At 42.7% G+C, this 22,333-nt stretch overlaps 1 protein-coding gene and 1 long non-coding RNA gene across 2 annotated transcripts; one reads left to right on the plus strand and one right to left on the minus strand.

Annotated features, from left to right (window-relative positions):
- The first annotated feature begins 611 nt into the window (after positions 1-611).
- Positions 612-21,757, plus strand: AKR1A1 (aldo-keto reductase family 1 member A1). Its single transcript, XM_063166002.1, has 9 exons — positions 612-714; positions 2,950-3,045; positions 9,312-9,431; positions 11,134-11,285; positions 13,235-13,430; positions 14,013-14,212; positions 15,236-15,308; positions 16,237-16,323; positions 19,844-21,757. Exons 2-9 carry the CDS (start codon positions 2,956-2,958, stop codon positions 19,907-19,909), a joined length of 984 nt encoding a protein of 327 aa, XP_063022072.1. The 5' UTR covers positions 612-714; positions 2,950-2,955; the 3' UTR covers positions 19,910-21,757.
- LOC134423194 (uncharacterized) lies at positions 5,870-22,165 on the minus strand. The gene is made up of 3 exons (XR_010029025.1): positions 21,958-22,165; positions 15,224-15,313; positions 5,870-6,237 (listed from the first exon to the last, which is right to left on the minus strand). It is a non-coding gene; the product is annotated as an uncharacterized LOC134423194 (long non-coding RNA).
- Between the last annotated feature and the right edge of the window lie 168 nt (positions 22,166-22,333).

Here is a 22,333-nt window from a genome sequence, read left to right on the forward strand (position 1 = left end):
TGCTGTCCCGAGCAAACAAGGAAATGAATTCCCGGCCGTCTGCAAGGAGCAGAGCCCCAGCCTCCTCGGAAAGTGCGACTTCTCTACACACCTTAGAGCACAAAAGCTGAAGCAAAGCGAGTGCAATCAGCCTTTCACTTCCCCTGGATTCCTGTTTAGGTTTGCAAATAAAACTGGGTATATTCGGTCTTCCTACAAGTAGAAAAGGCTTCAAGAGGCCGCGACAAGCAGCAGTCGGGGAGATGCAAACCCTTCTTGTCGAATTTATGGGCCAGGGTTATCTTTTGTCGCTTTCTCCCGTGTGGTGCAGCCCATCGCGTTTATCGCTTCACCGCTCGGCGGGAGCGGCGAGGCTGGGGCTGCCTGAGCTTCCCGACGGGAACCGGGCCGGGAGGGCCGGGGAGATCAGCGGGACAAACCCGATGAGTTACGGGGAGCGGGTCGGTGCCGGGGCCCGATGAGTTACGGGGAGCGGGTCGGTGCCGGGGCCCGATGAGTTACGGGGAGCGGGTCGGTGCCGGGGCCCGATGAGTTACGGGGAGCGGGTCAGGGCCGCTAAACCCCCACTGATGGACTTTCACATTTGAACCCGACAGCGGCAGCCGCGCTGCCCCAGCCCGCGGCCCGGGCCGCGTTCCCGGCGGAAGCGGAAGGGCCGGGCAGCAGCGGGAGCGGCAGCCTCAGTAAGGGCGGCAGCAGCGGTCGGTACCGGCGGTGAGTGCGGGAACGCTGCGGGGGCTGCGGGGCCGCCGTATCGGCCCTCCCGCGCCGGGCGGGCCCGCCCTGCGCCGCCCCGATAAGGGGCAGGGGGGCGCCTTCTCTCCCTCTGGGGGTGCCAAAATGCGGAGGGGTTACCCCTGATCTGTGCGGCACAAGCTGCTCGGTTACAGCGATTTAAGTATTGCTAATATGTACCTGTTTGCATATCTATACATATTAATGGCGTGCATAGCTATGGTTGCTTTGCTGCTGAAGACTCGTTGCTTTAGGTTAAAAATGAGCTGTAGCTATGGGTTGATGAACCGGGGTAGTTTGCATTACTGTGGTTATTGATGCATCCTCCCAGCCTTACACTGTCCTTGAGTTACTCTGAGCTTTAATCCCTTTATGTGAATGTGGCAGTTGGTGATGCTAAGCCATAACCATATATTACTTGTCCAGAATTAGTTTGCTTTTATGTTTGTTTTTATCTCTGCCCTTCTAAGAAGTGGTTTTCAGCTTTTTAATGAACTGAATAATTATGGCTAGCATCATAAGCGTGATTCTCCTGAATTCCCTATTTTAGGGAAGAATCTAAGTGGAAAGTACTAATGAACATATTTTTTTCCAGTGTCTGCCATTCTGATGTGTTCCATTATTCCAGAGGCTATAGTTCAAATCTCTCTGTGGTGTTAATGTCCAATCCTGAAGCAAGATGGTTCTTAAAAATGTGCTGATGCTAGTTATCGATTAAACGTGTACCTTGTCTTCTGGGCTGAACTGTTACCTTTAAGATGATTGCATAACATGGTTGTGTAAAGCATACAGTTGGTATCTTATTTGTATTATAGACCAAAGTGAATGAAAAATACTTGCATTTTTAGTTGTGTTGCTTGATGCAAGAAGATGCCTTTATTTAGGCAACTAAATTCAGGTGAACAGCACCCACTTGCATGTAGCTGGCTACAAAATGGCTGTGCAAGTTCAGAATAGAAGAGAATACTGTTGGCACCATCACCCTGTTTTTTCTGACCTCCTACCCCAATAAAACAGATGTACAGCTGCAGTTTGGTTCACCAGTGATTGTCTTCAGCACCAATAGCTGGACTTAGCTCAGTAAAAATCCAGGGCTGTTTGTTCGGTGTAATGATTGCCTTGCACCAGGAGGTGTTGGCCCATTACAATCCTGACAAGAAAGGCACTCAGACTCTAAGGTATAATCTCAAATTATGTTTTTTAGAGCTAACCCTTTAAAGAAAGAGGAGAGTGTTGATAATTGTGCATCCGTTCAGGCGCTGGGAGCCCCAGCTTTGCAGCATTGGGCAGATCTCACACAGCACAGTGTGCAGACCCTGTCCATAGCAGGGGTTACCCTATTTTGGTCATTTGAACTGCTGGGGATTCTTTTACAAGAAAACACCTCTATTCATCACTTCTTCTGTCAGACAAAAGGATGCTTGCAGGAGAACTTCCTGCATTTTTAGATAAAGGCAAGGACACATAGGTAGCATAATTGCAGGTACAAAATGCAGACTCCTGTTACAGGTTGCTACTGAGCTTATCCTGCAGCTTGTGCATCCCACAGCACCAGGCTGGGTGTGAAGTGCAGCACAACATGAGCCTGGACCTACTCAGCTTAACTGTCACAGGGATCCCCAGCCCCTTGGTATACAATGGCCTTCAGGTCAGGATCACTCCAACTGCTCTTTTATGTCCCTCTGAAAAACAAGTGTGCTATCTGGTGTCTGCTATTAAATCTACAAAAGTGTGGCTTGAGAAGCTGAGCAAGAAGTTGAAAGCATAAACTCTGTGAACACATCCATCAGCTGGGACCTAATTATGTGAGGAAAACGACAATACTGAGAAGGCAGACCTATTTTGGGATAGTATGCTATGTGGATGCTGAACTCTGAAAACATCCATTCCTCCTACACAGTCAGATGTAACTAACATTGCATTCTTCCACTCTTGGTTATTTTTGTTGCTTTTTGTTTTTAAACAAATAATGTTCATTATTTTGGATGCAGCAGAGCTTGGGAAGTAACTGAAATCAGCTAGCCAGCTTTGGAGCTCATCCTGAATGCAGTTTCTTTTTAACTGTTTGAGCAGAAACATAGATTGTGAAGATGTTGGGACATGCTGTAAGCCCTTCCTTTGCTGATGAAAAAGCTTTGCCACTGTGAGCAGAAAAAGTAAATTGTTGCAACTTAAAGAATTGCTGCAAAACTCTTTGTTCTTTTTACTCTTTAGGCAAAAATGCCTGCAACGTGCGACTTCGTTACACTCCACACTGGGCAGAAGATGCCTCTTGTTGGACTGGGAACTTGGAAAAGTGACCGTGGCCAAGTAAGCAGGGAACAGTAGGATACTGTGCTCTCAACTAGCATGTGTGTTTGTGTTTGTGCACTTTTTCTGAAGGTCCCAGATCTGAGGCCTGGATCCTTTGCTTGAGCTGTTCTAGTCTTGAGTCCACTGAAGTTGAATGTATGTATGTGTGTATTTGAATGTATGTATGTGCCTGACTAAGGCCTAAGACACAAAGATAGCAGATCTTTCCAGAAAGGAAGATCCCTTCAGACTTGTTAGCCCTGGCCTTGGGCAGTGGAGTTCTGGGACATAAACCCAGAAGAAGACCAGTGAATGGTGTTTCTATAACATGGTGCTGGACTCTTCCACTGGCAAGTCCTCAGGCTGCCAGTCTGACCAGACACCCCTCTGGCTTAGGCTGATGACTCAGCAGAAAGCATTATTTTGGGAGGCAGAAACTCAAGTTGTTCTTGTAATAAGTCCTGTTCCAGCTGCCAGCCAATGGTTAGCAGGAAAACAAAGAACTTGCTTGGGTCAGCCTGCTTTCAGAATAAGAAGGCTCATGTATCATTAGACATTCACTCTGCTTCTGAATGCATTGAATTGGCAAACACCACACTTGGAAACAATTCTGTGTGTTACTCCAAACAGTCTGTGGGAATGTTTATGTGCTCCATGGTGTGCCTGCTATTGTAATGCTTCTCCCCTTTGTCTGTCTTTTTGTATCTCTTTCATTTAGTTAAACTATACATTTTTTGGGGAAGAAATTGTATGTACTTCCTTTGAAAGGTAATGCCCACTGCTTGGTGGAATTCCTAGCTGGTATTCAAAGAATTGTGGAATCACAGAATGCTTTGGGTTGGAAGAGACCTTAAAGACCATCTAGTTCCAATTCCCTGCTGTGGGCAGGGAGACCCTTCCACTAGACCGGGTTGCTCAGAGGTCAATCCACCCTGGCCTCAAACATTTCCAGGGATGGGGCATCCACAGCTTCTCTGGGTTATGCACACCACTGCATGTCTGTGCAGTAAATGGATGTCTCACTGCTACTCCTGTGTGAGCTTTAAGATATTTTTTGGAGTATGTTGGATGACATTGTGCTCACGACTGAGAGGGAAAGTTAAAACTCTTCTCAAGATGTGCAATTCTCTTGTGCCAGCTAGAGAAAAAGGTGGGAAACAAGCTAGGAAAATTAAATCTATTCAGAGCCATTTTACTGTGGGCTTTCCTGTCCAAACAGCTGTCAGGACAGTGGATTTGTTGGGAATAGCTGTACTAATGTGGAAGCTGAGTTGGTGTGAGAGCTCAGTCAATCTCTTAAATGAGGAAAAGGGTGAATTGTGAGCTTTGCCACTTAAAACATCAAATGGCAGCTGAATTAAGTTTGTTAACATGCACAAACTTAATGGATGAATTTCTGTGCACTCAAAACAGTTAAATATGCTTTGTCTAAAGCAAATGTCTGAAACTAAACAAGCAAAATATGAATGTGTTGTTTATTCTGTGAATTAATTGTTCTGAGAAACGTGTGGCTTTAGAACCAGGACAGATCCTATTTGTGCATAATTTAAACCTAATTCAGTTGGATTTTGCCATAATCAGCAGTGCTGCTGGCAGCTGAACCCCACACAGGATCCAGCCATGTTCTCTGGGTTTCCTTGGAAGTCACTGGGAGTCACTTCTTTGGAATATCTGCTATCTTCAAAGACTTCCTTGTAGAATGTATTGAAGGAAAAATCTAGGAAGTGCAGTGGAAAGGGCCAGAGTTACAGAAGTTGATGCTATTCCTATGGAATAAATGAATTTCTGCTTACCACTTTTGAAAATTCAGGGGCATAGCAGCAATTTGGCAGTGTCCAGATGATTTACCCTTTAAAAGACATGATGTAGTTCAGGGATAATAACTGCTGTTATGAATTAAAGACTAGGGGCCAAAAACCCAGAGAAGCAGAAGAATTAGCATTGATTAAATTTGCTTTAGCTGTTTCCCAAGTAGAAGCTATTTATCAACAGCTCTTTTGTTCAAGTGCTGCATTAGAAGTAAGTGTGGAAATGGATGGCTTTTAAATTATTTTGGGTAAATATTTTGCAGATTATTCTTTTATTCTTTCTATTAATTCTTTCCCTTGCCAAGCTTGAGTAATTTCTTTATTACTGCTGTTACTGTTCCTGAGTGTAAACAAGCCTTGACCGTGTAGACAGATCTTAGCAGTCCAGTACAAAGGTGTCATTGCAGTCCCAGTTTCCTAGATATTAATAGGGGGAAAATAATTGAATCTAATTCCATGTTGAAAGGATTTTATAGGATTGACACCATATAAAAATAATAGGATGTTTTGTGTTTTACATGATCAAGTGCTAGAAGAGAAATTTGTTTTGCATGTTTCCATAGGAATATGGTGGAGGGCTGTTGAATGGAAGGGAGCACAGTACAGAAGTTTATGAACTGGCAGCATGAATCAGTTCAAAGAGAAATCCATTCAGACAGGAGTATCAAGAATATCAGTACTGTGCTTTTTGATATTACAGCTGGACTAGCTGTAATCCTTTAATGCTTTGTTCTCTTCTCTCAAGTGAGCCATGCTTTCAACCTGGAGGATTGATCCCCACCTGATGAGCAGCCTAACCTGAGTGGCAGAGGCTGGTTCTGTGGGACAGGGAGACACAGGGCTGGTATTTCTGTGTGAAACCTTGGAAAAGCTGAGGAGAGTGCACCTCAGAAAACCAGTGAGACAGGGTGTCTTGTGACAGGATTGCAGCTTCGGGGGAGAATGCTTAGTTCTTGAAATTTGTTAGTACAGAGAATCCTGGTTACAGGCACAAAAAAATTCACTGCTGTTAAGGAAGGGGCTTATATTCAACATTTGAAGGATAAGAGGCAAACCTCTTTATTTTAGGGAACAACACCTTTTAAATTGGCATTATTTATCTCATGGTGTGAATTCCTTTTCAGCCAATTTTAGTGCAATTTTTAGAAACTGTGATATAGCAACACTTGGTTCTGGTCACAGTGCATCTGAACATCACGTGCACTGATTGTGATTGTTTGATTTTTTCCTACTTCCTCTCAGCAAAATAACTGCTGAAATGTGTCAACTTTGCAGGAAGCAGGGGTGGCTGGTCAGAGCCTTTTCTTTCCCAGTAGTATTGAACTGTAAAGAGTGGAAATCTCTTCATAATAGCTTGGGGTTGTGCACAAGAAGCTCCTGGGTCACTTGAACTGCATGTTGCCTGGAAGTATAAAGATGGTTTGTTAGTTTTTTGACCTTGAGAGAACCAAATTGAAGAATTGGAAATCTAGTAATGAATATTATAATTAATGGGGACTTACAGATTGTATCTGAATCTGCCACTGATATTGTGTTCATCCATCTTCAAAAGAAGGTGGGTGACAAGGCCAAATCCCTTACTGGGATGTTTAAATGGGAGTGTAGTTCCTTGGACTTTGCTATGAAGTGAAGGAGAACGAGGCTCCAACTGCAATACCTGTGTCTGTTTTGGGGCAAACCATTTCAAGAAAGGCATGAAACAGCTGATGAGACAGCAGCAACAGAGATGCAAGGTTTGGGAAAGGTGAGTTGTGATGAAAGGGGGAAGCACCTGCATGTGGTCAAGAGAGCTGTGAGAGGAGCTGTGCACTTTGCAAATGTGGGAAAAGCCCTCACAAGGACAAGCTGTGAATTTCATCACTGGGAGGAATGGGATGTGGCATCAGGGCAGTCTTTGCCAGTTGTCTAAAAGACTTTGAGAGAAAGCTTTCAAAGCATTGGAATAGACTGTCTGTCACAAGAAGGGCTATGATAAATGTGTGTGGGAGTGGTCTGGATTTTCTCTGCCCAGCTGAGGGCCTTGATGGTAGACTGGAAGATGTCAAAAGATCCATTCAGATGTACTTTTAGTAAGACCTAACTTTTTAGTTCTGTGGGGATGGATTGGTGAGTCACTTGAGTAATTTGTGTGACTCAACTTGCCTAATGCAAAGTAAACTCACAAATTGCTCCTTTCATAGCAGTATTGACAGGCTAAACTAAAGAATATATGGAAAGTTTGAAGGATCCTTTGGCTATTTGTACTTCACAACAACAAATATCCACAGGCATATCTTCAACTGCCTCTGTTGTGTTTTTGTTCTTTGCCCCCTCCCATGAAATGCATATACCTCTCTAAAGTTAATCTCAAAAATACAGACCTTCTTGTTAAAAAAGTACTTTTTTAAAACTTACATCTATATGTTATTATTTTTCCCCTCCAAAAATGCCTTTGTTTTTGCATGTTTCCTCTTGATTGTTGGCCTTTTGTGTGGAACAGGAGCTCTCAGTTCACATTGAAATGTCTTAGTAGGCTGGGAATAGCTTACCCAAATACAGATTATTTTTGTCAGCTCCAAACCTTATTTAAATTATCAGTCCCAGTTCTTCAGTGCTAGAAATTTCTCAAAACATGCTGATAAAAAAATACAGCCTCTTGTTGATTGCTTTGCAGAGACATGTTTGGAGTGCTTTATCTCTGTTTTTCTGTGAGTGGTGCCTACTTTCATTTATGGTAAACCTTGTGCCTGTTTCATTAAAAAGAGTATTAATCTGATACAGGAAATAAGGGGTTCCAGACACAGAACATTTTTTTCTGTCCCTCTCCACAAACCTCACCTTTTTGGAGGATAGATACTGAGTCTTAAAAGCCCTTACTATGTCCCAAGTGATTTCAGAATTACCCTGCCCTTGATTTTGTAGTGACCTGAGAAATGTCTTTGTCAGGTGAAACAAGGACTGTAAGTACCATCCTGCTAGAGAAAGGAAGAGTTCACTGCTGTAATAGAAGTGCTTTGTCATCCTGCCTAAGGGAAACTGAGCTGCACTCCAGTTTTCCTCTCAAAATGCCAAAGAATGTAGTCAGAATATCCTGTGTCTGCTTTTACTGCACTACTTGACAAGAAAAACAAATCAAATCCACCAGCAGGAGAGAACTCTCACATTTGATTCTCCATTGCCTTTTTGTAGCATCTGAAAGCAGGACTATAAACACCTTTGCTTGGTATTACTAATTTTGTCAGCTTTAAATTGGAAAATGCTGGAACTTTAAATTTTGAATCAAAGTAGCCCTCTAGCCTTTGTCAATATATTTTTATAATCTCATGCCAAGAGAGGTGTGATCTCACTTAACATTTATGGCCCTATTGCATCAAGCCTTATACAGAGTAATTTACAGTCTCCCACAGTCTTGAGAGACAAGTTAGTGAGGTGCAATGTACAGAAATCACTGTACAGATGGGGTTTATTATTCTCTCTGTAGTATTTCAGAAGGACAGATAATAGAATGTGTGCTAACTGTCCACTGGAAGTTAAATGTAAAAGATGTTACTAAATGGTCATCAGCCTAATGGGAGATGATGATTACACTGGCAACTGTAGTAATTCTTCATTCTTGCACAATCATTTATAGAAAGTCTTTTTTCAAAAGCTCCTTAGGAGTCCTCACAAAGATGCCATTCTGTGTTTTCTTCTGGTTTCTAGACGTGCTCTATATCTGAGGCCCACATGTGAAGACATTTGGTGCTTGTGCTTCATTAGAGCTTTCAAAAGCAGATTTGAAGTGCCTTGGTTTCCAAAAACCATTCTGGCTTTTGTGTGAAAATATGGAGCAAGAGTTGTGTTGCTGTTGGCAATACCTTCATTGTCAGCAATGTTGAAAGCAGAATGTAAAGTTGTGAGCATCATCAGGAGCATCCCAGCAGTATGACTTTTGCTGTTGTGCAATTATGAGACATGAAAGAAAAACGTTCCATAAAAGAGCATTGTCTTGGTAATTAAGTGTGAGTGGCTGAACCAAACTCAAACTGTGGTGATTTTGGAGTTAGAAGCCAGACTCTCTCTTTACTGGGCAAGAGGAAGTATATTCCAAGTTTGACTGATGTTGATTTGTCACTTTGGTCAGAAAAGTTGTCTTCCTAAGCCATGACTTATTTGAAAAGCGCTTCTTATAGCTCATTTTTTATTTAAGACAAGTGTAACAACTGTAGTGAAGAGTAGGGATTTGTTCTACCTGGTACATTCTTGCACACTGGCCCTGTGTGCACGATCCATTTTCTTGTTCCTCTTGGAGTGCCTGCCAGCAGTTTGCTCTTCCCTGCTAAGGACCATGCCACAGAGACTCCCGATCCTGAGTGAGTGTTTGAATCTCATGACCTCATACAAATCTGTGGTTTTTTAGGGGGGTGTTCCTCACCAGGTCTGTTAGCATTTTTTACCTTTTCCCCAGTGCCACATGGCATTTCAGTGGCTGCATGGGCAGTGTGTTTGTGCTTGCAGGTGAGGGAGGCAGTGAAGCACGCCCTCAGCGTGGGCTATCGCCACATCGACTGCGCAGCCGCCTACGGCAACGAGGCCGAGATCGGGGAGGCCTTCCAGGAGTGCGTGGGGCCCAGCAAGGTGAGAGCACAGGGGCTGCCCTGCCCGCTGTGAGCCGTGCCACGGTTACAGCTGTCCCCTGCCAGGGCCACAGTTGTGGCTTTGCCTGCTGGTCTCCCCCAGCTGTTTGCTATTTATCAGGAGAGGGCATGAGAGAGGGCTTTCTCTCCTTAGAACCTCCTGGCTGTCATGGGGAAGAAAGATTGTCAGGGATATTTGGATGGAAGCTACAAAAAATGCTTGTGGTGGTGTCTTTTTTTCCTCTTCCTGCTCCTTTTCTCCTAACAAAGTATCCCAATTTGGATACTTTGGTGTTGCCAGAATCATTAGTTATAATGTAAAATATTTATATGAAAAGTTACCCTGACTTTCCAGTCTAGCATGCAATGGGGGATAGCCACAGCAAATTTAGTTTTTTTTTAATTGATAAAATATCAACTGTAGGTTTTTTGTTATAGATAAAATACGAGTGAGTAAATATGGTGAATTTTAATTTTTTTAAAGAGTGATCACATGTGAAAGGCTCATAAATGTGACTCCAGATCTGCACCTGAGAGTTTGAGGCCTAAGTACAATGCAATGTGACAGGCATTCCTATGCATGAGCTGAGGTGGAATCTTAAATTTATTCCCTGAAGGGGCCAAAAGGATAACCTGTACAGCCTCACAGCCCATGGAAAGGAAGTTTTCATGTTCTTGCTTTCCTGCTGCTCTTGCCTTGGCTTTAGGGCAATCTCTTTGTTATGTGCATGAGAGAGGCTGTTTTCAGCTCCCCAGGGATTCCTCCCTGTTAGGTGTGGTAACAATGGGAAGCATTTTGTTCAGTTCATATTACCTAGCTGACTTAGAACTAGAATTTGAATCAAAATTCTTTTAAAAAGCATTTTTAAATATCTTCCTTTTAAACAACATCCTTGTGTGAAAACACAGAAATAATTGAATGGTTGGAAGAGAGAAATTAAGGAATTAATAATTCTAAATTCTTCAAAATAGACTTGACTGAAGTTTTATCAGACATGAGACAGGGAGAAGCCTCCTTTCTGGTGGAATTCTGTGCTTCTTTTTGCACAGTGTGATCTCTCTTTTGCATTTGATACTTTTACCAGTTCTCCATTGTTTTATTTCTGGTTCTTACCCTTCCAACACAGGGTAGAGCTCTCTGGTTTTAGTGTGTTCCTTCCACAGCCTAGGAACTCCAGTGCAGAGGTTTGGGGAATCTTCTGATTATTTTCCCACGCTCTTTCTACAAGAAGCAATCTTGGTTTATAGCATGTGATGAGTAAAGTAAGTTAGCTGGTTGAGCCTGGAAAATGTGAATTGTTAAATGGAAATTTGAAAATTTACATATGAATAAGCTGAGTAATCTTTCTTTTGGCCACATCACACTTAGTAATGGCTTTAACCCTTGAATTGGAAGGTTTGGAAGAGTGAGTATGTGAAAAGAAATTTTTTTGTTTTTCAAGGCTTCTAATTGCTAAAGTATTTAATATACTTTAAGACTTGCCACTGTGTGTATTTTTATGGTGCTTCTTCATCCAGTATATTTTTGAAAGGTTTCATTTTTAGGTTCCATGTGTTACCTTTTTTTTAAAAAAAAAAAACCACAAAGCATTACAAACCACAAAACTTCAGTTGTTCTCTTTGTTTTAAAACAAATTGGAGAATTGTTGCAATTCTCTTTCTGAACTTGCTCCTTTTATTATGCTCTCCTTCCTTTCTTGAAGGTTATTAAAAGGGAGGACCTGTTTGTAACATCAAAGCTCTGGAATACCAAGCACCACCCAGAAGATGTAGAGCCAGCACTGAGGAAAACACTTGGAGATCTGAAACTGGATTACCTGGACCTGTACCTCATGCACTGGCCTCATGCCTTTGAGTAAGTCCTAGATGCAGAGGGCACAGAATGCAGAAACACCAGTTTTACATAAGTGGCTCATGTTATATCCTGAGGTTGTTCTTTCTGAGCTGTGAATTCCTTCCTGTTTATGTTGCCTGCAAGGTGTTTTTTGGCGTTTAAAGTTTAAAACAGTGTGGTGTCTTCATCTAGGCACTGGAGAAGTGTAGCAGCTGTTCTTGGTTCTGCCATTGGCCTACCTGGTAACATTGAGAAAATACCAGAACTGCTTTGTGCTTTAGTTCTACTGATCTGTAGAATGGGAATGAAGTGCTTCATAAAGACAACACTTTTCACTTGTAGTTATTAACTGTACTGGAGTGGACAAGCACACGCAATATTGTGGTGGTATCTGTATGAGGTGGAAGTGAATTGTCTTCTTATGACACAAATTGCAGTAATTCTATGATTTGAGAAAATAAGAGACAAGCAAGCTTTCCAGTTAAGTGTTAAATGCACTTATCTTACAATCCCATGAGAAGCACAGTTCCATACTCTATTTCCTTGTAGATGTGGAAGTAGTTGTTTCCCCACCCAACTACAATCAGCAAAAAGGCAGGAGGAATAAATCTCCTTGCCAAAGGTTTGAATGGAGTCTTCACTCAAGCCCTTTCAGTTTAAGAGGCCTCTGTTCTGCAAATCTGGGAATGTTTTTTCTCCTTCTTGTCATATGAACTGAATTTCATACACTAATCACTAATGATAACTGAATGTCATACACTAATGATAAGATGCAAGATGCTCAAAGTATAAATATATTCCTCAGCATGACAGAATGAGGAAGTGTTTTTCACTAAAACTGGTCTGGAGGAAGAGCTTGTAAAAATTCCTTCTGTTGTGCAACAAGTTTGCTTTTCAATTGCTTGAAAAAACCACCCCATCAGACATTATTGGATAATGGCATGTAATACAAATAATAATGTATGTTTAGATAGTACTAATATTTAAATTTAGATTGTACTGTGACACTGTTGACAAAACTGATAGTGTAATAAAGCAGTTTCATTTCTTTTCTCATTGGAAACAGTATACTCTGCAGTTTTCCATTATTTCTATGTAACTGTTTTAATGTATGCTTATTTATAATGTCACTTGCATTGGGAGGCTGAGCTAAGGAATGTTATTTACCGAAAAATGAAAACAGACTTCCAGCTGAAAATCACAGTGCCTTTAGGTCTTGAAAATTACTCTCTTCTGACTTGGGAGCTCATAAGGCTTTCAGAGTTATTTTTGGTTCTAGATTTACCAGTGACATGAAGAACCATCTCCCCTTGTCCCCATGTACTGCCATTTCTCACACCATTCACTGCTGAGCTAGAGCACTGTAACAGTCTCATTGTTGAGCTAGCAGAGTCCTGTGGTGATTATGGTGATATATATATTTTTTTTTTTAATGTGTTGACTAATTGGAAGGAAACACACCCAACATATAAACAACATGTGCATGTTAAGACTTCTGGGAGAATCTGTGCTTGTATTGAGTAGTGACACAGCTACAGAATCCAGAGGGAGTGGGAAGGCCAGTATCCTTTGAATACAGTTTCTCCTAGACAGCTCTTAAACCCAGATCCCTGTGGTAGCAACTCCAAGCTGCCCTCTGAGTTGCTGCTCCATAAATCAGCTGTTTTATGGGGATCAAAGTGTGCCAAGAGCTGCTGCTTTGTGTACAGTGGTTTATCAGTTCTCTGTAGTCATTGCTGTATAAGTGAGTACTTCAAAGTGCTGTGTAACAACTTTATGTAGGAAAGTACCTTTGTGTAATAACTGCTTATAGGTTAAGTCATGTAATGGAATGGAACAGATTCATTCAGTTTGTACTCTGTCCTTCAAACTATGTAGAAACTTATAAGACTACTGTGAGGAAGGTTTCTTTGAGTGAAGAACTAAAATAATTGGGTGCCTGTACTTACACTCCACCTTTGTTGCTGCAGACGAGGGGACAATCCCTTCCCAAAGAATCCGGATAACACAATGCGTTACGACTACATTGATTACAAGGAGACCTGGAAGGCTATGGAGAAACTGGTGGAGAAAGGTCTTGTGAAAGCCATTGGGCTGTCAAACTTCAACAGTCGGCAGATCGATGATGTGCTAAGTGTGGCTACTGTGAAGCCAGCTGTGCTCCAGGTAAGGTGGATAAAGGAGACAAATACTTTTCCTGTTTGTCCATAAGAGTGACGAATTTGCTAACCAATGTCGTGTGTTTAGCACAAGAGGTGCAGCTTCTTATTTTCAGGGGAGAATATAGCCAGCTCTGCAGGAGCAGGCACACAGAGGCTGTCTTTCCAGACAGATTGGAAAAGAAGTCTACATCCATGTTCAGTGGGCATTAATACCTGCTTAGATGAACAGGTCTTTGGAAGAGTTAATCTTCCATGTGAAGGACAGTTTAGTCTGCAAAAAGGAAAGATTGTGAGGGAGTAATTGAATCCCTACTGCATAGAAATTCCTTGCTTGTTGGATGATCTGTTTGGTACCAAGGGAAAGTCCAGCACCAAGTTTAGGTGATCTGTTCTTTGTTTCCTATAAGCTTTCTCCTGGTAGTGACTTGAGTTACTAAGGTTAACTTAAACCTTATCCTCATAAAGTTTTCTGGAATCTGGAATGAACTTCTGTGATATGTTTGGTTCTTTTGTGCTTGACTTCCTGTTTGTTTCACTGTATGTTGATATCTGTTCTGTAGCCACTCACTGTGGGTCATTTTAACAGGTGGAATGCCATCCTTACCTAGCTCAGAACGAGCTGATTGCTCACTGCCAGAAGCGAGGGCTGGTGGTCACTGCCTACAGTCCCCTTGGCTCTCCAGATCGCATGTGGAAACACCCGGATGAGCCTGTGCTGCTAGAGGAACCTGGGGTCCAAAAAATTGCTGAAAAATACAGCAAATCACCTGCACAGATTGTTCTCAGGTACAGAATAACTGTGAGAGAGGTGGTGTTTGGGACCCAGCCTTCAGTCAAGCAAAACGTACAAGCTAGAAGGAATCTACTTAAAGTGTGTCAAGAAGGGGTTAAAATCACAGGGAGTGTCAAAAGCAAACCCCACTTGGTGCTTGTTTTACAAAAGTGGTGGAGTTGGTCCTGCCTTAGGGCAGGTAGGCTAGATCAGAGGGGTCCATTGCCTGGATCCATGTCTGAGATAGTTCCCATGGACTGTTGCCATGGCTGGGACAGTACCTTTTCTGCTGGGAAATAGCAGTAGGACAATTGAGGCATCAGTGTACCACATCTGAGTGCTCCCCACTGAATTTGCATCTGGCTGGTTCCCTGAAGCCTCTAGTGCTTGCTGCTGCACTCAGGTGGGCTCCCAGGAAGAGGGGCTGAGGAAAAGACTTGCCTCTTTTGCACTGAACAACTATTTGCTGTTTTGTTTTTATATAGCCAGGTACTGGATATTAGAAAACAAGGTGACTGAGTGATACCCAGAATGTATTCAGCACCTTGTAAACTAAAACTGGATTTCTATCCTAATTTTTCTTGACTGGCCTTGTATCCATCAGTGTCTCTACCACAGTCTTGGGCAGTAGCACGTTACCCAGAAAGCTGAATGTGTTCATGATTTTGTGCTGAAGCCACTAGACAGGCATTTTAGGGATCTGGGTTTTCATTTAGTTTCTGAGTGGTTGTCAGGTTAGAACTTGCTTAAAATGCCTAAGCATGCTTTTCTTAATGTTTCTTGGGCTTTTAGCTTAAAGCAGTTGAAACTTGGGTGCTTCATTAATCAGAGACGTGACCCTCTCTGATTATTTCAGTTGTTACTGTCTTGCTTTAGCTTGGGTACACCAGGTCCTAATACAATATTGTGTCACTCCTGTGGAGATTTTTATCTCACAGAAGTGGCATCTCTGCTGCCAGAGATTATTACTCAACCAAAAGAAATACTTATTGTCCTTGGATGCATGCACAGACAAAGCCTCTCACCTCCTCTTGCAGGTGGCAAGTGCAGCGTAAAGTGGTTGTCATTCCCAAGAGTGTCACTCCTGCTCGCATTCAGCAGAATCTGCAGGTAAGCTGAAATGGAGGAGAGGAGTTTCAGAAATTTCCCTGTGAGTAATTGCTGTACTGTCCTACAACTTGCAGAGCAGCAAGCTGAGGCACTTGGTTCATACTTGTTCATCAATGTATGCACATGCTGGGCAGGGAGGGTAAAGATGCTTTTTCAAAACAAAGGATGTGTTTTAAGCAACTCAGTGTGTGTGTGCAACGTGCACATGCACAGTCTTGTTATCAGAAGGTAAAGAATGTACTTTGTGGAGATCTAAATGAAAAATTTGTTCTTGAATTTTTTTGAGACGCAAATTTATTGAAATAGGGAGTCTTCCAACTATGCTCAGTGACTCTTATTTATGAGTAATAGCTGTTCTGTCCTGCAAGTGAGGACTGGTGAGTACTTCTCCAGCAAACTGCCATTCTAGTGATGCTGAAGGGGTAAGTGTGGTTCACTTCTGCTCTGAAGTAGAGACTTCAGAAATGATTTGAAAACCCTGACTTTAAATAATCTTGAGGGATGTTTCTGAATCACCTCCTGGGATCTTTTTTCATAAAGATTGGCTGGTTACATACTTGTTTTTAAGTAAAAGGTTGTTCATGTAACTGTTACACACATTAATCCGAATTCTGGCATGTAGTGTGCTGCTAGAAATCTCAACAAATTCCTATAAATTCTGCAGTTGCTCGAGGTTTAGATCTACATGGAAACAGAATAGTTTTTGAATAGGCAGCACTTAGTGTGACAAACTTCTTTCTACCTTAGTGGCAGAGCACTGTGCAATACCAGTGTAAGCTTAGAGCTGGAAGGTGTGTGAACAGCTCAGACTTTAAGCCTTTGCTTTGGTGTTTGCTATGAGTTTAATTGCAATTTCACATTTATTAGCAGAAAACAAACTGATGGCAACCTATGGTTATTGAGTAAAGCCTCTGGCTTTTGTTCTCAGGTGTTTGACTTCAGCCTCACAGAAGAGGAGATGAGCCACATTGGAAACCTGAATAAAAACTGGCGTTACATCGTGCCAATGATTACGGTAAATTTCTTGTGTTTCTAATAGTTTTCATTATGTGCATATGGCCACCACTTGGGATTTTTACAGTTTTCTTTCTTTAGGGTTCCCATCAGAACTACTGACTCATAATAACACTGCATCTTCTTAGGGTATCTAAGATGAAAGAATTTTTCAAAAGCTGGGTACAGAAAAGGCAGCTTGTTGAAAACTTTTGTCCTCTGTTTTGGACATGGGTGGCTCTCTCTTGAGTTCTCATTACTGACTCCCATGGGTCTTTAAGTCAGAGTCCCATCTTCAAATCTCACCAAACTCCTGCTGATTTGTTCTTCTAAGTCCAAGCAGGCTAAGCTCCATGGCATTCCTCCAGAAGTACTCCTTGTGCCAGCTGTCACTGTCTGCTTTGCACCATAAACCTCTAAGATCAGTGAAGATTCAGGGTGCTGCTGCTTCTCCACATCCATGGTGGAAGTCACATCAGGGAATTCATCCCCTTCCCTCTGCTGCACATCCCCCTTTTCAGAATCTGTTGTAATGACCTTTCTCCAATGTAAGGAGTTTGGATTAGGCTCTTCTATTTTTCTTTCATTATCTGCAGCATCTTTTAGCATCAGTAATTCACTGTGTCACATGAACCCTTACCTCACATGCTAGCAGATGCCAGTTTGTTTTTAGAGAAGCTGCTGCATTGTAAGCATTGAAGTCCCCTTGGTCTTTCCTTTATTACATGAAAGGAACTAAACTTGTTCCTTTTCCCTCATTGCAAAATGCCAAGTCAATGCCTTCTTATCTCCTGTCTTTATAGTGTTTCTCATTTCTTCTTGTCCTGCTTCTGACTTTACAACAGAAAGCTGTTGCTGTTCCCTGGTGCATCCCTGGCCAGGATAAGGCAACTGTAACAAGTTGCTGTAGTTGTGCTCTAATGAATCTGAAGTGATTTATCCCTTCTCTGCCATACACTACATGTACAGATACAGGAAATCTCAGCAAATTTGGGAGCTGTCAGGCATAGCCTGGCCTCTTCAGTGCTTTGCCTGTAAATTATACTTCAGTAGTGGCTGCTGGCTGTAGGAATTCCTTGGGGAAAGCTTTTCCCCAGGATTTATCATTGTGGGTTTTTTGAATACTTGAGAGCATATCAGTGACCAGCCCAAGTTAGAAAAGAAGCTGTGAATGTGTGGGAATGATTGTCTCATATCAAGGGTAGATACATGTTACAGCTTTCACTGTTTGTCATGCTTACATGAGCCTCAAGGCCATCCTTTTAACTGTACATGTGCATAAATATAAACCTTCACATCCCTGCAGCCAAAACTCTCTCTGTGTTTATGGATCAGGAGTCTGTACACCAAACAAGCAGCTTAGCTGCTGATCTGTGAGAATGGGGTAGTGACAAGCACACCCGCTGCTGACAATATGTTTCTTTCAAGTGTTTTGCTACTTATGCTGCAAACAAAGTTGTTTTGTTAATGAAACTGCAAAATACATTAAAATGTATTTTAAGCCTGGCTTGAATGAGCCAGGAATAATTCATGTGCTTTTGTTACCTGGGAGACCTGATCAGATCACAGGGATTCACAAAGGAGAGATGAAATAAGAAGTTCAAAGTGGCAGCCCATCCAGCTTGAGAAGGGTGAATGTGATGCAGCTGGGCTTCAAAGATATTGCCATATTGTCAGATAATGAGACAGGAAGAAGCAAGATGAGTGGAATTAAATCACAGCTCTGTAGCTCTAAGATCTCCAATGGAACCTTTTGTCTCCTGCCCATCCCTTCTGGGCTTATTGGAAAGAATTTTCATCAACTGTGAATTAAAATTCCTGTCTAACCTTTCATGCCTATCTCTGCTATGAATCTTAGTGTCTGGATTTCAAAGTGTGATATGACAGTGACAAGAGAGCTCCTATCATAACTGATGAGGCAGTTCTTCTTGGCTTTGCTTCACTGATCTATAGCCACAAGTTCTTAAAATTGTGCCACTCTCTTCCTCATTGTGTGTGTTTAAAGCCTTAGGGGAGGCTATTACACTGCATGTAGACAATTAAAGTTGCTTTATACTTTTAACTGTTCCTTATCTGGGTAGAGTTTCGAAGTTACCTTGCACCAATCTGAAATCCAAACCTTTGGAAACATAATTGGCCAAGGAATATACATAAGTGAAACTTAAATGATTGTCAGGCCAGGAGAGGAGGAATGTAGTGAGCACATAATGATCTGTTTTTAAAAGTTAGCTACTGTTGACCTGCAGGTGTGTTCATTGCTGATTTTATCCCCCCATTTCTCTCACATTCCTGGAGTAGACTGGAGTCTGTGATGTGAAACATTGCTTCTGGCAGCTGCTGTCTTGGCCTGCTGTGAACAAGAATTCTTGCCTGTTCTTTGTGGACAAATATGCAGGGGGACAGAACTGGGGGGAGAGTGAAGAATATGAATTCTAGGAACATGAGGCAGCTGTTGGCTTTCAAGAGAACTTGAGGAAAGCTGAAGCTGCTGTGACACTTCTGTCCTGTTTTAAGGATTGCCTTCAGCTGAGAGCCTCATTGCAGGTCTATTTTAATCGGAGCGTTAGTCAAATGTTGCACGGTGACATCTCCGTTCTGTGCTCTGCAGTGCCCCCAGGTGACTCCTTTCATTTAAACAGCTCATTGCAGGAATTCCAGTCCCTTTGAAAGGCACGTTTTGTATTCAAAGCTAATGGGACACTTGCTAGTGGATACTTGGTTTGGAAGTCCCTGTGATTTCCTCTGTGCTCATAGCATTTTGAGTGATCGCTACCATCACGTTTTATATGTATAAAATCAAGGATTTCTCTAATATAACTTTTACTGAGGCATTAGTTGTTTAACTTAAGTTTTGGCTGGATGGTGCTTGCCTGACATGTGGGGAGGTGTGTGCTGTGGGCCAGTGCTGCACTCAGACTTCCCCAAAAGTTACAGATGAGGTTTTACCTCAGCCACACAGAAGTTGGGGGTGTTGCAATGGACTTGGTGCAACAGAAATAAATGCAAGTGGGATGTAGGAACTGAGACTTCTGCAGGGCCATGTCTGATTCTGGGCCAGCCCAAGCCTCTGGTTATCTGTGAATATTGGTTTCAGTGCTCCCATTTTACAGCTGGATAAGTTGGTCTTCTGTGGAAATGTTCCTAAAAGGAGTTCAGTGACACTTTTAATGCCTCAGTAAATGGCCCTGAACAAGCCTCTCAATGTGTTTCATCTTTATCTCTAAAATTGGCAGCCCAGCATTTCTCTATCATGGAAACATGGACAAAGGCTCCAACTCCAATAAAGTGTTTGAAGTGTGCATGTTACAGCACTTAGTAACACCTACAAGGCACAAGGCTTTTAAGTACCCTTAGTCTAATTCTTCAAGTCTCTGCAGTGAGAGACTCTTGCTCTAGGCTACAGAAGTGTCTTTTCTTTCAAGAAAAGCTAAGAGGACCCAGATTTCTGGGATACAAAGTTTTAGAAATCATGGAGAACTTGAAACTGTGAGTAAGATTGGATTGTATCTTTCTGACTTGAGTCTGTCTTGTTCATTTCACAGGTGGATGGAAAGCTTGTAGCCAGAGATGCTGGACACCCCCACTACCCCTTCAATGACCCCTATTAACTACTGGAAAATAAGGTGTTAAAGTAATGCTCCAGTAATTGCCTTTCCACAGAGTAATTGTTGCCACGATTTTTTGACAGTTGCCACTGTCCAAATTAATCCTTCCTTCCCAAGGGGGTTTTCCTACAATGTACTACTTCTAATCCACCTCCTGCCTGGAGATCCTGTAGCTTCTGTTCCAAAGTTTGTGGATTTATCGCAATGACTGCTGGCTGGCTCCTGGAGGCATCAGATCTTTCGGAGATTAGATAAAGAGTGAAGGAGTCTAAGTCAAGTTCCAAACACATCGTTATCAGACAAGGGCATTACTTTGGTTCCTACTGTGAAACGGTTTTGAAACCTTCAGTTACTACCATGATGAGGGAAAAAAAGGGTCAAGGTGTGAAAGTTTTTTAAGGCTAAAGAATTGCTCAGCCATCAACTTTGATATCTTTCTTAATAATTTTTTACAGAGGGAATAAAGTGAAAGGTGCTACAATTGCACTATGTCCATAAACCATTCATTAAAACCAAGTAATCAGCCATGCCCAGTGCTTTTATCCACTTCATAGTACTTTTGGGACCTAGAGTTGTCAATTTTCCCTTTCTTTTAATTTGCCTGTAGATTTGCAGAATAAAAAAAGATTTGCAGATTTGCCTGTAGAGCAGAATAAAAGCAGACCCTGGAGCAGGCCTTCAGGGCAATTCTCTCTTGCTTGTCACAGTGCTGAGTTTCAGCTCTGACAGCAGCTCTGATCCTATCACAAAAACCACAAGAACTTTTCAGCAAGTCTTGCAGAAAAACATCCTGCTTTTCCCGTGAAGCTGTCCAGTGTTTCTTTACCAAAGACATCCATTTTGAGTTCTGGAAGGTCACAAAATTAGTTCCTAATTGTACAATAAGACTGAAGACCTTTCAGAGCTCCCAATGTTTTAATGTTGCATTTTTGGCTGCTGCCAAAAAATGTCTTTGGTTGATGCTGAGGAGAGCTGCTCCTGTCTCCTGCTGTACCACTGAGCTGCTGGTAACTCGGGGCGAGTCGTTTGCCTTTTGTGCCTGTTTTCCTACTGGCCATGTCTCTGTGTTCCCCTGGCAGGGACTAATTTGCTGAGTGCTGATGCACCCTTGGAACTCTAAGCACAGTTTTCTTTTGTGTCAGTCTCTTAAGGAATTGCTGGTCATCTGAGCACAAAGGGCATGAGGTGTTAGCACCTACCTGTGCTGTGGTGGTGACACTTTCTGTGGCCTTAGAAACATCAACACTTTATTTTTCTCTACCTGTTAAATAGCATTAATTTTTTCCCATAGTAGTAGCAAGCAATTAGAAAAATAGTATTGTATGTCAAATAGTTCAAAAGTTAAAGAATTAGACACTTTAATTTGGATACCCTCATTTGCAATAGGCTTATAGCAGATCTATGCATTCATTTTGAGTGTAAAGCCTTCTCAGGTAATTCCTGCCCTGGGCCTCACAGTGTGCAGCTGAACTGCAAAAAAAAAAAAAAAAAAAGAGTGACACCCATTTATCACTCCTTGTAAACCGCAGGCAAAATTTCAGGAACTGCTGGTCCTTTGTAAAATGTTTCCGAATTCCTGATGAATTTGCCTCAGTGCAGGAAGCCACCTCATTTAGGATTCTTTACCAGACTGGACATTTTATCCTAAGGAAAATTAAATTCTTGTTGGTTTCTTTAATTGTTCCACTCAAACATGGTGACTTTGAATACGGTTCTTGTAGCAATCATTAGGTAAGCAATTGTACTTTGAAGGCACTCTGCAGACTGCAGTCATCCTGCCAAGGACAGTGTTTTTTCTTGCTTGTTTCACTTGCATGTTTGCTTGTTTAAATAAATTCTGTACTCATTGTATGACTTTGTGACTTTTTCCCTCCCTCATATCAAGGCCCCAATTAACTTTCTCCAGTTATTTCTCTGAGCAAGAGTACCTAATTGGGCTGGGAGAATTCCCAAGAAAAGCACGTGAGTTCTGTAACTCTGTGAACCCCACACTTCCCAGCTCTGTTCCTGCAGGGAGGGACAAAGCAGGGTTGAAGCTGGAGAACTTTTACCTTGAAATAGCAGAGCCTGGAGGTCTCGGTGCTGGGCCGTGTTGTGACAGGGCAGCGGCCATGTCAGCCCTGCCTGCTCGTGTGTTCATGTCTCAGGGGAGAGCCGAGCATCTGCGTTAGCTGGGCAGACACCCGGGGTCTGTTCGCCTGGGCCGGGGTGCCAGAGCCTCGCGGGCCCCAGCCGGGGCTGAGGGGGTCCCACAGCCGGCCTGAGGGAGCGGGACTGCACCTCCCGGCATGCCCCACGGGACCCCACCTCCCTCTCCGGCACTACACTTCCCAGCGTGCCCCGCGCGGCGGCGCCCCCGGCGTCCCGCGGCGGGGCGGGCGCGCAGCGTGCCGGGAGCGGTAGTCCCCCTGCGGCGCGCGCGCGCCG

The sequence above is a fragment of the Melospiza melodia genome, chromosome 11 (assembly GCF_035770615.1).
Source record: "Melospiza melodia melodia isolate bMelMel2 chromosome 11, bMelMel2.pri, whole genome shotgun sequence".
NCBI classification, from domain to species: domain Eukaryota; kingdom Metazoa; phylum Chordata; class Aves; order Passeriformes; family Passerellidae; genus Melospiza; species Melospiza melodia.